This window comes from Oncorhynchus masou, chromosome 29, assembly GCF_036934945.1.
Source record: "Oncorhynchus masou masou isolate Uvic2021 chromosome 29, UVic_Omas_1.1, whole genome shotgun sequence".
NCBI classification, from domain to species: domain Eukaryota; kingdom Metazoa; phylum Chordata; class Actinopteri; order Salmoniformes; family Salmonidae; genus Oncorhynchus; species Oncorhynchus masou.
Window position 1 is genome coordinate 30,383,008 of NC_088240.1, and position 17,791 is coordinate 30,400,798.

At 43.5% G+C, this 17,791-nt stretch overlaps 1 protein-coding gene across 4 annotated transcripts in view; it reads right to left on the reverse strand.

Annotated features, from left to right (window-relative positions):
* The window catches only part of sema5ba (sema domain, seven thrombospondin repeats (type 1 and type 1-like), transmembrane domain (TM) and short cytoplasmic domain, (semaphorin) 5Ba), a 200,155-nt gene that overhangs the window by 107,615 nt on the left and 74,749 nt on the right, over positions 1-17,791 (reverse strand). For all 4 annotated transcript variants that reach the window (XM_064944475.1, XM_064944477.1, XM_064944476.1 and 1 more), the window contains one exon: positions 13,681-13,934. In XM_064944475.1, the coding sequence (XP_064800547.1) occupies positions 13,681-13,879 (199 nt within the window). In that variant the 5' untranslated portion in view covers positions 13,880-13,934. The remainder of the gene's footprint in view (positions 1-13,680; positions 13,935-17,791) is intronic.

Sequence of the window (17,791 nt, forward strand, 5' to 3'; positions counted from 1 at the left end):
ACAATTCACACTTAACTGAATTCTTGGCAAAAGCTCTTGGGAAAACCAATTAGACCCACAGATTTCCAATACATTACAGGCTTTAGCTAAACCAGCGAATAAAAAGCCTACATTAGGATTGATTAGAATCATATGGCCCCATTATCCTGAGCATCCTTTATTAAGACATAGTGAGATGGGAGCAGAGTAATCATAGGGATGGATTATTAAGACAAAACTAGACGATAACAGAGTAATCATACACTCTTAGAATAAAGGGTTTCAAAACGGTTCTGCAGCTGTCCCCATAGGAGAACCCTTTTTGGTTCCAGGTAGAACACTTGACTTCATTGTAGAAGCAGAAGGAAAGGGTTTCACAAAAAACCCAAAAGGGTTCACCTAGGACCAAAAAGGGTTCTTCAAAAGGGTTATCTTATGGGGACAGCCGAAGAACCGTTTTAAGTTCTAGATAGCACCTTTGTGTATGATGGAGCTGACGGCATCTCATCCACTGAGCATGGCAGGTATCACTGAGATGTTCACAGACACTTTAAAGGGACAATCTGCAGTTCAAACAATAACAAAGCAGTCACCAATGTTTTGGTACACTAAAATTCCTAGACAGAGCTATGGATGCAAGAACTGACGATCCATGAGAAATTATAGTTTTAACCATGTTTTGAGGATATATAGTACTAACAGTAATAACATTGTTTACAAACAAAGGAGTTATACAAACTTCTATTTTAGGTTCTGAAGGTGTATGACAGTTGAACTAAGCTAAAGAGGCATTTTTATAAGTTATAATCTTTAAGAATCAATAGGAATTCAGTATTCACCAAAAGATTGGACACACCTACTCACTCCAGGGTTTTTCTTTATTAAGACATCAAAACTATGAAATAACACATATGGAATCATCTTAAACAAATCAAAATATATTTTATATTCTTTAAAGTAGCCACCCATTGCCTTGGCACCACATATGTTGAGCACTTGTTGCACTTGCTTTTCCTTCACTCTGCGGTCCAGCTCATCCCAAACCATCTCAATTGGGTTGAGGTCTGGTGATTGTGGAGGCCAGGTCATCTGAAGCAGCACCATCACTCTACTTCTTGGTCAAATAGCCCTTAACACAGCCTGGAGGTGTATTTTGGGTCGTTGTCCCGTTGAAAAACAAATGACAGTACCACTAAGCGCAAACTAGATGGGACGGCGTATCACTGCAGAATGCTTTAAAAAAAAATCTTTATTTCACCTTTATTTAACCAGGTAGGTCAGTTGAGAACAGCTGCGACCTGGCCAAGATAAAGCAAAGCAGTGCAACAAAAACAACACAGAGTTACACATGGGATAAAGAAACGTACAGTCAATAACACGATAGAGAAATATATATACAATGTGTGCAAATGTAGTAAGATAAGGGAGGTAAGGCAATAAATAGGCCATAGCGGTGAAATAATTACAATTTAGCAATTAAACACTGGAGTGATAGATGTGCATATGATGATGTGCAAGTAGAGATACTGGGGTGCAAAAGAGCAAAAATAAATAACAATATGGGGATGAGGTAGTTGGGTGGGCTATTTACAGATGGGCTGTGCACAGGTGCAGTGATCAGACAGCTGATGCTTAAAGTTAGTGAGGGAGATAAGTCTCCAGCTTCAGTGATTTTTGCAATTAGTTCTGGAAGGAAAAGCGGCCAAAGTAGGAGTTGGCATTGGGGATGACCAGTGAAATATACCTGCTGGAGCGCGTGCTACGGGTGGGTGTTGATATGGTGACCAGTGAGCTGAGATAAGGAGGGGCTTTACCTAGCAAAGACTTATAGATGACCTGGAGCCAGTGGGTTTGGCGACGAATATGAAGCAAGGGCCAGTCAATGAGAGCATACAGGTCGCAGTGGTGGTAGTATATGGGGCTTTGGTGACAAAACAGATGGCACTGTGATAGACTACATCCAGGTTGCTGAGTAGAGTTTTGGAGGCTATTTGGTAAATGACATCGCCAAAGTCAAGGATTGGTAGGATAGTCAGTTTTACGAGGATTTGTTTAGCAGCATGAGCGAAGGAGGCTTTGTTTGCCGAAATAGGAAGCCGATTATTGATTTAATTTTGGATTGGAGATGCTTAATGTGAGTCTGGAAGGAGAGTTTACGGTCTAACCAGACACCTAGGTATTTGTAGTTGTCCACATATTCTACGTCAGAACCGTCCAGAGTAGTGATGCTGGACGGGCAGGCAGGTGCGGGCAGCAATCGGTTGAAGAGCATGCACTTAGTTTTACTAGCATTTAAAAGCAGTTGGAGGCCACGGAAGGAGTGTTGTATGGCATTGAAGTTCGTCTGGAGGTCTGTTAACACAGTGTCCAAAGAAAGGCCAGAGATATACAGAATGGTGTTGTCTGTGTAGAGGTGGATCAGAGAATCACCAGCAGCAAGAGTGACATCATTGATATATACAGAGAAGAGAGTCGGCCCGAGAATTGAGCCCTGTGGCACCCCCATAGAGACTGCCAGAGGTCCGGACAACAGGCCCTCCGATTTGACACACTGAAATCTGTCAGAGAAGTAGTTGGTGAACCAGGCGAGGCAGTCATTTGAGAAACCAAGGCTGTTGAGTCTGCCAATAAGAATGCGGTGATTGACAGAGTTGAAAGCCTTGGCCAGGTCGATGAAGACGGCTGCACAGTACTGTTTTTTATCGATTGCGGTTATGAAATCGTTTAGGACCTTGAGCGTGGCTGAGGTGCACCCATGACCAGCTCGGAAACCAGATTGCATAGTGGAGAAGGTACGGTGGGATTCGAAATGGTCGGTGATCTGTTTGTTAACTTGGCTTTCGAAGATTTTTAGAAAGGCAGGGCAGGACTGGGCAGGTCTGTAACAGTTTGGGTCTAGAGTGTCTCCCACTTTGAAGAGGGAGTTGACCGCGGCAGCTTTCCAATCTTTAGGGATCTTAGACGATACGAAAGAGAGGTTGAATAGGCAAGTAATAGGGGTTGCAACAATTGCGGACGATAATTTTAGAAAGAGAGGGTCCAGATTATCTATCCCAGCTGTGTTAGTCATGCTGGTTAAGTGTGCCTTGAATTCTAAATAAATCAACAACAGTGTCACCAGCAAAGCACCCCACACCATCACACCTCATCCATGCTTCACGGTGGGAAACAAATCTGGAGATCATCCGTTCACCTACTCTGCGTCTCACAAAGACACGTCGGTTAGAACCAAAAATCTCCAATTTGGACTCATCAGACCAAAGGACAGATTTCCACCTGTCCATTGCTCCTGTTTCTTGGCCCAAGCAACTCTTTTCTTATTATTGGTGTCCTTTAGTAGTGGTTTCTTTCTTCTTTCACAGTCTCCTCTGAACTGTTCATGCTGAGATGTGTCTTACTTGACCTCTGTGAAGCATTTATTTGGGCTGCAATTTCTGAGACTGGTAACTCTAATGAACTTATCCTCTGCAGGAGAGGTAACTCTGGTTCTTCCTTTCCTGTGGTGGTCCTCATGAGAGCCAGTTTCATCATAGCGCTTAATGGTTTTTGAGACTACACTTGAAGATTTCTTGACATTTTCCGCATTGACTGACCTTCATGACTTAATGTAATGATGGACTGTCGTTTCTCTTTGCTTATTTGGGCTGTTCTTGCCATAATATGGACTTTACCAAATAGTGCTATCTTCTGTATACCAACCCTACCTCGTCCCAACACAACTGATTGGCTCAAATGCATTAAGGAAAGAAATTCCACAAATTAACAAGGCACACCTGTTAATTGAAATGTATTCCAGGTGACCACCTCATGAAGCTGGTTGAGAGAATGCCAAGAGTGTGCAAATTTGTCATCAAGACAAGGGTGGCTACTTCGGAGAATCTCAAATGTAAAATATATTTTGATTTGTTTAACACTTTTTGGTTACTAAATTACATGATTCCATATGAGTTATTTAATAGTTTTGAGGTCTTCACTATTATTCTACAATGTAGAACCAGTAAACCAGTAAAAATGACGAAAAACCCTGGAATGGGTGTGTCCAAACCTTTGACTGGTACTATATATATCATTAATTAAAAAGTCTAAACATAGATGTACCAATTGCAGATTTCCCATTTAACACACATCCAACCCACTCAGGTTGAACATGTAATTATGTGGTTTAATGTCTTGTATGGGGACGTGCTTATCTAGAAAACATACATGGACAAAACAAGAACACACACCACACATACACTGAATGAGAAGAAACATCTACATGTCAAACTGTGTGATTAATGGCTATGGATGAAGCCTGGAGCGAAGGGGGAGAGAGAGGGAGGGGAAGGAGAGAAGAGGGGACATATCTCTCACAGGCTTATCCACACACCTAATCTGTGTTGAAGATGAAACATTGTTATAGAGGTGGGGGTGGACTGTGCAGAGAGCAACGGAGTGTTTGTGCTGTACTGCACATCATCTTGCACAATCAACTCCCAAGATGGTCGTCAGATCAGAACAGGGCAGAAAGGGTTGCATTAGCTTTAACAACCTCCACACACCACGTTCCATAAACACTGTCAAAACAGTCACACTTTGCAACAACCATGTCAGAGTGTGGTTAAGTGACATGGTTAACCAGGGGCCTCTAACTAACTAGCACGTGTATCCAGCATACGATGGCTGTCTGGGGGAGTGTGGCGTGCCGTGTCAAGTGTGCGAGGAGAGATATGGGGAGTGGGAGTGTAGTATACTGTATGCATGTGTGTGTGTGTGTGTGTGTGTGTGTGTGTGTGTGTGTGTGTGTGTGTGTGTGTGTGTGTGTGTGTGTGTGTGTGTGTGTGTGTGTGTGTGTGTGTGTGTGTGTGTGTGTGTGTGTGTGTGTGTGTGTGTGTGTGTATGTGTGTGTGTGCGCAGGCATGCCAGGAGAGACAGTGTGAGTGGGAGTAGTGTTGACAGCAGAGTGAGTTCTCCGGGTGTAGGAGGGTGTTGATAACCTCTGGGTCATCCCATACACACACACACCACACACACAGCAGCCAACAAACACACACATAGAAAGGACACCATGTCTAATGCAATCATGTTGGATCTGTGTCCAACAAGTGAGTAATGTTTAATAAATCAGCCAAGAATTTGCTCTGTTGACAGGTATAGAACCTAATCTCGATCTTGTTCCAAAATTGTTCACAGGTTACATATCCTTTCTTTGATTGAATTGTAATAACGTCACACAGAGATAAATGTTCTGGCACATGCAAGAGCTTTTTATAAGCCTGCAAAGTGGCCAGCTGAATTTGATTCACTTGACAGCTTGGCTTGTTTACTTTGTTAAAAGGCTTTCTGACAGTAAAAGCCTTTCTATCTTGACAGACATTCATCTCCATGCTAACAAATGGTCTTACATGGGTGGCCAGCTCCCTCCACCCCATAAAGTCTGTCAGGCAATCCATCACACACACACACACACACACACACACACACACACACACACACACACACACACACACACACACACACACACACACACACACACACACACACACACACACACACACACACACAACAATTAAGAGAGATAAATATGAAAGCCCTCCACCCCAATAGACGCCCCTGGCCTGGATCTGCAGTTGATGGACGATTATTACATTTTTTTTCACTGTTCTGTGGAGTGACAGATTAATGCATTAGCCACCAGAGCTGGCGGGAGTGGACACTGCCTTAGACACTCGAGGGGACATGAATCCTAACCTTTATATACCCACATTGACAGAATTAAAAAAGACTCACAGCTTTTTTTAAACAGAAAGACAGCCTCTATTGAATAAGAAGTAGTGTCTCTGTCTCACCACAAATATACTAGGTATACACAAGGGGGCTTGGCAGCCACAAAGGCAGCTTGGAAAGCCCACCAAATTTGTTCTCAGTAATTGCAGAATTAGACAGACAGTTGAGGGAAAGGAAACTCAAACTCTCTCTCTCTCTCTCTCGAGCGTATTCCAGATCCGTTCATCTCATGCAATCTGATGGAATCCTTGTAGTTTGTTCACTAAAACAACATGAATGGACAGCCCGATAGACAGACATCATCAGCCACCACAATCTTCCTTCACCTAATCCAGTAGTGTTTTGGGTAGCTTGTTGAGTTGGCTAATATCAGATTTGCTGGGCATCAGGGTTATGATGGAAACAGAGTTTAAGAGTCATGCAATTTGTTGATCCTGATGATCAGTCCTATCTAGTCTAGGAGGTCTACTCTGTGATGGCTGTTGTGTGAGTGTGACCCCAGATATCCTTCAGAAAGACAGGGCCTGGTAGGGTCCCATTGCAAAGCAGAGTGCAAAGCTTTTGAATTAATATCTAATGGGAGATTATAGACAACTCTTTATTTCAGTATTCAAATCACCAGTTTAATTAGCATGAGAGAGATGATGTTTTCTCTCAGTTCTGCGTAGGCCTCTATTGTCAGTATGTTAATGCCTTTTGTTGACGTTCAAATCCCAAACCATAACAATCCACTGGCAGTTGACCTTGGGGTCGGTCCGATAACCTTGGAAACCAAAACTATTTATTTGCAGTAAATGTTTTTTGAAGCCTTATGTTACAGTTTGGCTTCTGGGGGCAGAACTTTAATTACATTACATTTCCATCAGAAATAGAAAACAAATATGAGAAATGCTTTTTCGCATTCGTACGTGAATTGAGCATGGTGTTGATTGCTCCCCTCAGGGGCTAACTAGTTAATGAGGTATGAATGACACATTGTGTTGAAGGCACCTGTCTGTCATTACAGACGCAAACAAGTGAAATAGTTACCCTGCAGACAATATAACTGTTTGATAGCAGGGTGTTGTTTATGCTAATTCTACTGTATTTCACAGATTATGTATATACAGTGGGGCAAAAAAGTATTTAGTCAGCCACCAATTGTGCAAGTTCTCCCACTTAAAAAGATGAGAGAGGCCTGTAATTTTCACCATAGGTACACTTCAACTATGACAGACAAAATGAGAAAATAAATCCAGAAAATCGCCTTGTAGGATTTTTAATGAATTTATTTGCAAATTATGGTGGGAAATAAGTATTTGGTCACCTACAAACAAGCAAGATTTCTGGCTCTCACAGACCTGTAACTTCTTTTTTAAGAGGCTCCTCTGTCCTCCACTTGTTACCTGTATTAATGGCACCTGTTTGAACTTGTTATCAGTATAAAAGACACCTGTCTACAACCTCAAACAGTCACACTCCAAACTCCACTATGGCCAAGACCAAAGAGCTGTCAAAGGACACCAGAAACAGAATTGTAGACCTGCACCAGGCTGGGAAGACTGAATCTGCAATAGGTAAGCAGCTTGGTATGAAAAAATCAACTGTGGGAGCAATTATTAGGAAATGGATGACATACAAGACCACTGATAATCTCCCTCGATCTGGGGCTCCACGCAAGATCTCACCCCATGGGGTCAAAATTATCACAAGAACGGTGAGCAAAAATCCAGTACATGTCCAGGCACGTCTGAAGTTTGCTAGAGAGCATTTGGATGATCCAGAAGAAGATTGGGAGAATGTCATATGGTCAGATGAAACCAAAATAGAACTGTTTGGTAAAAACTCAACTCATGGTGTTTGGAGGACAAAGAATGCTGAGTTGCATCCAAAGAACACCATACCTACTGTGAAGCATGGGGGTGGAAACATCATGCTTTGGGGCTGTTTTTCTGCAAAGGGACCAGGACGACTGATCTGTGTAAAGGAAAGAATGAATGGGGCCATTTATCGTGAGATTTTGAGTGACAACCTCCTTCCATCATCAAGGGCATTGAAGATGAAATGTGGCTGGGTCTTTCAGAATGACAATGATCCCAAACACACCGCCCGGGCAACGGAGGAGTGGCTTCGTAAGAAGCATTTCAAGGTCCTGGAGTGGCCTAGCCAGTCTCCAGATCTCAACCCCATAGAAAATCTTTGGAGGGAGTTGAAAGTCCGTGTTGCCCAGCAACAGCCCCAAAACATCACTGCTCCAGAGGAGATCTGCATGGAGGAATGGGCCAAAATACCAGCAACAGTGTGTGAAAACCTTGTGAAAACTTACAGAAAACATTTGACCTCTGTCAACAAAGGGTATATAACAAAGTATTGAGATAAACTTTTGTTATTGACCAAATACTTATTTTCCACCATAATTTGCAAATAAATTCATTAAAAATCCTACAATGTGATTTTCTGGATTTTTTTTCTCATTTTGTCTGTCATAGTTGAAGTGTACCTATGATGAAAATTACAGGCCTCTCTCATATTTTTAAGTGGGAGAACTTGCACAATTGGTGGCTGACTAAATAATTTTTTGCCCCACTGTATCATTGAGTGAATGGACATTTTCAGCACATACTAAGTACTACTAACAAGGTAGGACTGAGAAAGCATCCTTTTTGGCAGATTCAATGAACAGTGGTGTATCAGGAAAGCCACAGCATCTGTTGCATGAAATAACAATGATCCAAATGTCCCAGACAAACAATGCTAATAGACAGCATGGACCATGCCCAACTCAGGTAAAAGGCCAAGTGGGTGTGTCACAGCCTGAAGTATTCAGATGCTTCCTGCCAGATGATCTCTCTCTCTCATATATATATATATATATTCCTGTGTGAGTGCTACTATGCCTCGGTGAAGCACATCCCTCCTCCAGTGAGCAGTGATAATGGAGGCAGGGGCCACTCCAGAGAGGGGGAGGCTGGGCTGTGCTGGACACACGTACACTACGCTGGGGTATGGATGGACACACTCAGAACCAGGGGGGTAATCGGCATGTCAAGCAGCCAGCCAGGCAGAAATTTTAAATGATGTGTCTTTTCCGAAAACATCCAGGACAGCTAGAAATTTGGCAAAGGAGTCTGGTGAGGAGCATTACACCTGTTTCTTTGAAAAGGTGGGAGAGGGTGTGTGTTTGAGGACAAGAGTGAGGCTCACAGAGCAGGTACCACTATGACTCATTTTCTGCGACAAAGAGAGACAACGAGAGAGAGAGAGAGAGAGAGAGAGAGAGAGAGAGAGAGAGAGAAAGAGAGAGATAATACCGCTCCCTTTAACTCAACTGAAGTGCCAATAAAGTCCAACTCTTTCCCCTCCATCCATTATTTTCCTCCTTCCCCAGGCTCTGAGTGAGATAGCCAATCAGAAGTGACCATGAAGCCCCAGCAGCATCCCCACTAGCAGCCTGCTAACAACAGTCTGAGGAGAACTGAAGTGTTGGAGGACCATTCAACACAATGACTGATGGATCCATCACAGGACCAGTCAAATCACACACTGGGGGCTCAAACTTTCACACCTCCCTTTTCTATCCGTTATCACGGCACAGAGAATTTTTACCATCTCTCTCTTCCTCTTGCTCTCTCTTGCACTCTCTCTCTTTCTCAAGATCTCAAGAGGCCCTTCGGACAGTGACACGGCTTAAACGACAGCGTCATTATCCAGACAAGAACAGATAGCGAGACAATCCTGCCGGAGAAGACTAAACAATCCACTGCCTATTACAGCAGCTTCGGGTTGAGAGATGAGGAGATGAGGGGAAAGAGGAGAGAAGAGGAGAGGAAAGAGACGAGAAGAAGATGGCTCTGCAACTTGTTTCACTGAGTTCACAAAGCAGGTGAACCGGCTTTAAGAGTGACAATTCTGAGAGGAAAATGTGCAATTTTCAACTAAAATGCCTCTTCTTTCTCTTCCCAATTCACACACAACCCCAGTGGAATCATCATGACAGCAGGCTGAAAATACAGACAACTCTGCCCCCCCCTCCCCACACCTACAAATCAATGGCCAAGTTGCACTGAATTGTACAGCATGCTTGGTGGGGTTCACTGTTCAAGTCAAGTGTTCTCTGGTATGGACCCATGGCAGTAGAATGCATCTAGGTGCCTGGCATTATCATGGTTACCTCCTTGTTATAGGTGCTATTTTCTCTGTGGGTGGTGGAATGATCAGGATGGATGACAGGGTAAAGCTGTACTAGTGGGCTGATTCAATCCTTTCTGAGTTTGAGGATGGTGTACAGCGTGTTCAGACAAACTATGTCTGTGTCTGAAATGGTAACCTATTCCCTATTTAGTGCAATACTTTTGACCAGACACTAGGATGGTCAGGGCCTCAACAGGACAGCCTATTCCCAGATCTCTTTGCAGGTTGACGACGTGTGTTGGGATGAGTCTTGTCCTGGAGGCAGAACTGTGCTATTTCCACTAGATGTGCCAGCTGTAAAGTCATAAGACAGCACCCTACACAGGGCAGTGTCCCCAATCACTGCCCTGGGGCATTAGGATATTTTTTAGACCAGAGGAAAGAGTGCCTCCTACTGGCCCTCCAACACCACTTCCATCAGCAGCTGGTCTCCCATCCAGGAACTGACCAGGACCAACCCTGCTTAGCTTCAGAAGCAAGCTAGCAGTGGTACGCAGTGTGGTAATGATGAAAGCAATAACCTATGATCTGTTTGTGCTGTATAGCCAACTCATATGGTCGTGGAATGACAATAGAAGTTAGCAAGACAGCACAATCTGATCTGGGACCAGGCTATCACTGGGAGGCTTAGAGGAGAAATTAGGCTACTTGGCGTCTCCAGGGTGGAGGAATGGAGGTTCCGTGCCTCAGATCTCTGGATGGAATGTGAGAGGAGATGATTCTGAGGTGATACTCTGGCACCACCTCTTACCGTGCTAGATTATCTCTCCTACAGGCCACAATTGATGGATAGATGTGAGATGTGATACTGGCCACTGGGACAGAGGTGACAAAGAGGATGATAATGACAGAGAGCCTTTTACAGTTTCTCTCTCCAACACCTTGAGTATGATACTGATCACGATCACGTTTGTCAACAACAACTGGGACAAACTCAGTGACCTGTCCAGTCCTTCAACAGCAATAGCGCACGGTGACTGTTACCTTTACTCTAAGTTATACAGTCAGGCGCCTCACTGCCAGTCAGGGGACTTTTTTCGGCATGAGATCCGTTTTGGCGTGTAAGCCTTTTCAAAGAAGAGGGGCCTCCACGGTATGGCGGTTAACACACTGCCACCAGAAACATCTTAAGAGGATGGGGAAGGGGCCCCTAAATGAGAATGGAACACCATGCTCCAGTGAAGTGCACCAGCTTCAGAGGCTAGAAAGGCCAAGAAGATGCCCCTGATCCCTTCTCCCTGCTCAGACACACACACACACACACACACACACATCACCCCAGCCAGATTAAAAGGGCCCCCATTCCGTGTGCAACCCACCCCACCCCTCCACAAGGTGACTTGGCTCAGTGACCGCTCCACCACCCTGCGATAAAACGTTCATCAATCACTGGGACTAATCTCAGGTTCAGCCTGACACCTTCATTGTTCCGGCATTTCTATAGCTGCTCCCCCCACATAAAGGGTTATACTGCCACCTATGCAAAGCAAATGGGCCGTCTGCTCTCCATCTGTGAGAGTCATCCTAAAGTGGGTGAAGTATGCCTTTGATGTGCAGTAGGCAGCACTGACATTAGTCTAGGGATTATCTGGTAGCTGTAAGCACACTAAAGGTAGGTAGGTATGAATGGAGCTGAGTGAAAGGATATTTTTGATCCAGGTAACTTACCATTAGAGATACTGAATAGGTCTTGAGAATGGCCTTGTGCTGAAACGGTGACATTGAATAGTCTTAACCATATCCCCTGCTCTTTTCTACTGATTCATTCAAATCTCAACCTGTAAATGGAAAATGGAATCATTTGAAAAAAAATAGTCCTCCTTGGCTTCCAGCCCTCCACCTGGACCCCGGTGAACCTCATGATCACATTAATAAACTGGCCCCTGAAAGAAGACCATTTCAGGTGATAATGCTGCACTGCAATAAAAAGCAGGCTATAGGGGCCCCAGGAAACGTTCATATGACCCATCGATTTTAGAGAGGTTTGGGCATATTTCCAATAATAAGTAAAACCTCTAGCTCTCACTTCACTATTTATTTCCGTCTTTCTTTCCACACACTGAACGGAATTTATTTGACCAATCTATCTATTCATGGCCCTTGGAAAGGTTAACAAAAACACCTTCTCCTGAAATAAACAGCCATTTGAGTGTTATCCTCCCTCCTTCACTCTGCATGTCTCGTTCTCACTATGGAGAACACCTTGTTTCTTAACCCACTGCATAGATGAACAGAGAAGATAAAGGGGTATCCCTGTACACAATGTTCTCTCTGTCTCTGTTATGTGTGTATGTGCATTTGAGTGTGTGTAAACCAACCAACATGTGGAATTATTGAAGCTGGCAGCCAGAAAGATTGAAATGAAAAGTGTTTATCTCCTTGTCTACTGGTATGTTTGTCAAACGGTGCTGGCATCAACATAAAGCATCTCTGTTTCTCTCTGTATAGCAGGGTTCTCCAACAGGTGGAACACAAGCTATCAGTAGCTCGCAGCCCACTTATGAGTAGCTCGCCAATTAATTCCCGAAAGTATGTGCATTTTTTCATGTGTTCCATTGCAAACTGTCGTAAACATAAAGTGCCTGGCTACTATCTAATCAAAGTCACATTGACATTATCCCACCCCTGGTTACCTACTATTGGTTTAAACAGCCAATTCATTTCCAGCAATATTGCCCTTGTCTGTTGTCGATGCTAATGATAGCCGTCTTGTGGGTAGACAGAAAGACTTTCTCCAAAAACCTTCACAATTAAATGTTAACTGTTAAATACAAAATAGGCTTACCTGACAGAACTATATCATGATTATTTGTATCAATTGTGTTGCCATACTTTTGCAAACTGTCATGACATGTGCTGCAGCAGTAGGCCTAACAGCAGAAACATCGCTAGATTGACACATTTACTCTCTTGCTAAATGTGCAATTAAAAGGGAAATACACCAAAGATAATCTGAATTACTTTTTTTCCAGGCCTCAAAAACGGTCTTCTAATGTGATTTAAGCATTGACATCGACTCTGAACATCCACATCCGTCTTTATGAATAATTTTAATATTAAGAGTAAAAAACTGAAAAAAATCCCAAACCAGGAAAAAACAAACAGAATTTGGGAAAATAGAAAAGATAATTCTATGGGGCTGTCATGCCAAAATATTGTTTATTAACCACTATCTTACTAGGTACAGTATAATGACGTAAAACACATCTCTTGTACACCAAGGACCCGGTGAAGAGTTTCGGGGTAGAGGAGAAGAGAATAATGTGCCTATTTGAAAGCTATAAAAAAAATGTCGTTTGCGATATGTTTAATCTTTTTTAAGTAGCTGTCCTGCCAGAAAAGGTTGGAGACCCCTGCTGTATAGCGTGATATGAGAGATGGCTATAGTGCTTGTCTGTACCAAGGGCTGCTCCTCCCTGTAACCTGTTAGGCTTGTAGTCTGTTCAGTCATTCTCTTCACTGATTTAATCATAATGGGTGTACAGTTTCACACTGATCCCTTTGGCAAAACATTCTTAGGTCAAACAATTTCATCCAAACTTTGGTTCAAGAAGAGCCTTTAGGTCATGAAACTATGCATTATAGAGGTGAAAGGATTGAGAGTTATAAATGGGGTATCTAAGACCAATGTTATGTCGAGTAATAAAACGGGTTTAAGTCTACTGTAAATAATCAAGTTTGCATACATTCGTTAGAGGAAGGGCCTCGTGAATGGCTCTGTCCAATCAGGAGGGTGTGTACAGTGTACAGCATATTAAGACTTACCTTGGAAGGTGACCACAGGGTGTTCTCTCCGGGTACACTCCGGCCGGGATAGGTACTGGGGGGCGGGTGTGGGGGCGGATGGGGAGGGCAGCATGGGCTTCTGGGACAGTGCGATGGGGAGGGGCAGGAGAAGCAGGGGGAGGAGCAACAGGCCAGGCACAGACAGGGGGGCAGCGTTCCGTGGCAACGCTGCTGTCATGGTGATGGGGGCGGAGCCTTTCCTCTAACTGCCAAGGTGGGCCTCTGGGATACAACTGTGAGAAAGAAGGGAAGAAAGAGAGAGAGTTTGAAAAAGAAGATGTGTTGCAAAGAGTCTGTGGTTGCATGATAACACTTCTGGTTCCTGACACATAAGTACAATCCCGGAGACTGGTGTTTCTTCTGAAACTCGTCAGTCTACTCTTGTTCTGAGTAATGAAGGCTTTTCCATGTGATAAATTACCAAGGAACTGAAGATCTTGTACAACGCTGTGTACAACTCCCTTCACAGAACAGCGTAACCAGAATAGAAAGAGGAGTGGGAGGCCCCGGTGCACAACTGAGCAAGAGGACAAGTACATTAGAGTGTCTAGTTTGAGAAACAGACGCCTCACAAGTCCTCAACTGGCAGCTTCATTAAATAGTACCCACAAAACACCAATCTCAATGTCAACTGTGACTCCGGTATGCTGGCCTTCTAGGAGTTCCTCTGTCCAGTGTCTGTGTTCTTTTGCCCATCTAACTCTTTTCTTTTTATTGGCCAGTCTGAGATAAGGCTTTTTCTTTGAAACTCCGCAACTTTTCTTTGCAGCTTGTATTAGCTAACACAATGTGTCATTGGAACACAGGAGTGATGGTTGCTGATAATGGGCCTCTGTACACCTATGTTGATATTCCGAAAAAATCTGCCGTTTCCAACTACAATAGTCATTTACAACATTAACAGTGTCTACACTGTATTTCTGATCAATTTTATGTTATTTTAATGGACAAAAAAATGTGCTTTTCTTTCAAAAACAAGGACATTACTAAGTGACACCAAACTTTTGAACGGTGGTGTATATGAATATGAAACAAGGTGAAAAACAGAGACAGGTGAGAGAGTGAGGAGAGAAAATTGCAAACAGAGACACTTAAACACCGAGGAGCCATGTCTGTGAAGTACCTAACCCCTGACCTCACCATAATCGTTCAAAATACGCAATTAAACCTCAGAAGTTAATTTAACGGCTGATTAAAATCAGAAAATTGAATGAAAGGGTAGTAGATTGTTCAATGGGGTGCAAGTTACCATGAGTTAATGTACCAGAACACTGTGAGCTTCAAATCTATGGCTCATAGAAATGAGCTTAACACAAGAAAAACACTCTCTTCAGCTATTCTCTAGAGAGATCCCTATACTGAAAACAATGTTTTAAACTAATTGTTTTGAGTAGATAAAGCACATGAAGAGCTGAAATATCTTAGTCATCATTTCATCCCAACACCTCTCACAGTACTTAAGTTGCCTAGGTATTGCTGCAATCTCAGTTCACATGAGCTCTCATTCTTAAAATGTAATTTATTTAAGATAAAAGCATTAATGTTTTGACCTACTGGCCGAATGTTTTTAACTTGAAGAGTGATAGTTGCGCCTTTTTGCTTTCATGTAAACTTTACATTTGGCCGCACTTCGCTGGCTCCAGGTCGGGTTAAGCACATAGTCATTTCCTTCAGCCACACAGTAAAAAACTAAAATGTTGATTCAACGTACAATCGTACAACCCGCTGCAATAGGATTGTGAATTTGCTGAACAACATTTTCAGACATAAACATTTTGTTGTGAGTTTTGCTCAACAACATTATTGTACGTCGAATCAAAATCTTTTTTTTCAGTGCATTTCAGTTCAGCCACTCCAGAATAAACCGTGTTAAGCAGCCTTGAACAGTACCACACAATTCTCCACTTCCTCCTCCGTAGTAAATGTCATTTCCTGCAGACATAATATACAAGGGAATACAGCCTGGCTGAAACCTGTAGTCCATCATCACCCACCCTTGAGCCTTCTTACAATGTTACCATTGTGGCACGTAATACCAGTAAAGTAGATTAATAACTTACTTCCTGCTCTCACATTCACAGGGTTAGGTCTCCTTGTAATAGCATTCCTTTAAATGGGCCGATCAATAACACATTACTAGGTTGGTTGAGTTTAAAATCAACCTTATTGCCCACAATCCATTAACCCACTCCCTCTCACTACAGCTGGTAACTAATTAGGCAAATGCACATGAGCTGCTGGGGTGTTTGTCATTACAATACAGTAACAGTCAACACAACAGGCTCAGGGTAGATGCCAAGGAACACAGAAGTGCCACTAGACATACATCGAAAAGCCCTAAGCATACAGCATTCCGTCATGTCAACCCTAGCTAGAACATCATTTGCGGTGAAAAGTATGCAGTGAATCTGCGAGAAAGGAAAACACTACTGTTAGATACACTGCTATGTAAAGTATATTCAAACTTAAAGGTAGTGCCTACACTAAAATAGAATTGGTGTTAATTAAAATAGTGCTTGGCTGGTGTAGAGAGAGAAGACCAGGAGGGCCAGCAGTAGCTCTACCACCCATAGAGCAGTGCTGGTCTTGGCACAGACACAGTCAACTAGACCCATGGGTAAACGCTAACAGCAGGTGGAGGTGTGGGTGGATAGACTAGGCTCCACTGGCACTTTGGGTGGACAGATGTGGTTTCATCAGTCTACATACACACATCATCAAATCACACACAAGTACGCACACACTCACACACACGTCTAACTCCCAAAACTGGAGAATTAAAGCCTTGAACAGCTGGTCACAGTCCCCTCTGAGTCACAGCAAGCAGGCAGACCTGGCACCAAGCGTGTGTGTGCCTGGGTGAGTGTGTCCACCACTGCTCCTTTAGCAAGGACAATCAAAGAGGCCTACTACACTCTAAGAAAAAAGGTTCCAGAAGGGTTCTTCGGCTGTCCCCATAGGGAAACGAACCCTTTTACATCCCACTTGCCTTCGCCACCACAGCTACACTTGTCTTTGACACACACACACACACACATTCGCATTCATATTCACATAACAGACTGCCTGGCTGGGAGAAGGAGTCAGTCAGTAAACTATCCATGGACTGTGGACAGTGTGCTCATGGCTTAGAGGGGAACTTCCAGGGGTTTTGACTAATGAATGACCAGACACGTCCCCTGTCAATAGCCCTCTGACAATCGAGCAGAGTGACTACCGTTGGAAGCAGGAGGTACAGTCCCTGAGATACACACACACACACACACACACACACACACACACACACACACACACACACACACACACACACAGAGGAGGTGGGAGGTCCAGTCATTGAGGTTGCTCTGATTTCATATTGTCTCTCAGCTCACTCACTGACATTGGATGCCACCCTGTAGCTATGGTAACAGTGAATATATTGAACAAGGTCTGAAGTAGATGGGGCCAGGTAGAGTAGAGTGTTTGCACTGAGCCCACAGCGTGTGTCAAGACACATCAGAGAAAACGTTCTGAAGAGAGAAAGAGCAGCTCAGAGATTGATGATGTATTGTAGGCCATGAAAATACCCTCGTAGGAAAAGCATCAAAAGCGAGGGAGGTACATCTTCTAGACCAAAATGCTAAATATGTTTTCCCTACCCACTAAGTGATACCCACATACTGCGTATCTAAAAGCAAGGTGAGAAAGAGTAAAGTCTGATTAATGACATGAAATGCAAATAGTTGCGGAGCTTGGATGGTGCAATAGCAGGCAAAGGGCCCTGAAGACAGAATAATAGCCTATGAGTAGAGACACTTTATAGCTTGTCTTCTTTCCCTTGTTCATGTTCTCTTTCTCTGCTGTGTGGGGGTTGGGGTGGAGTGCATCTTTGAGGTGTTGCCTTTTCACTCAAACAAAAGCAACGGACAGGAAGGGAGAGGCGGAGCGGACAAATGGAGGCCATAAAAACTCCTTCAAAACACTCTTGTCTTTTAATAATATCAGAGGGCTTTTATCCCATTCCACAAGGCCGCTGGGCCAGCAGGTGTGTCAGACAGTTTCTCTCTCCCTACCAGCCATAAAGGTTTAGGATGAATCACTGCCTCTCCTC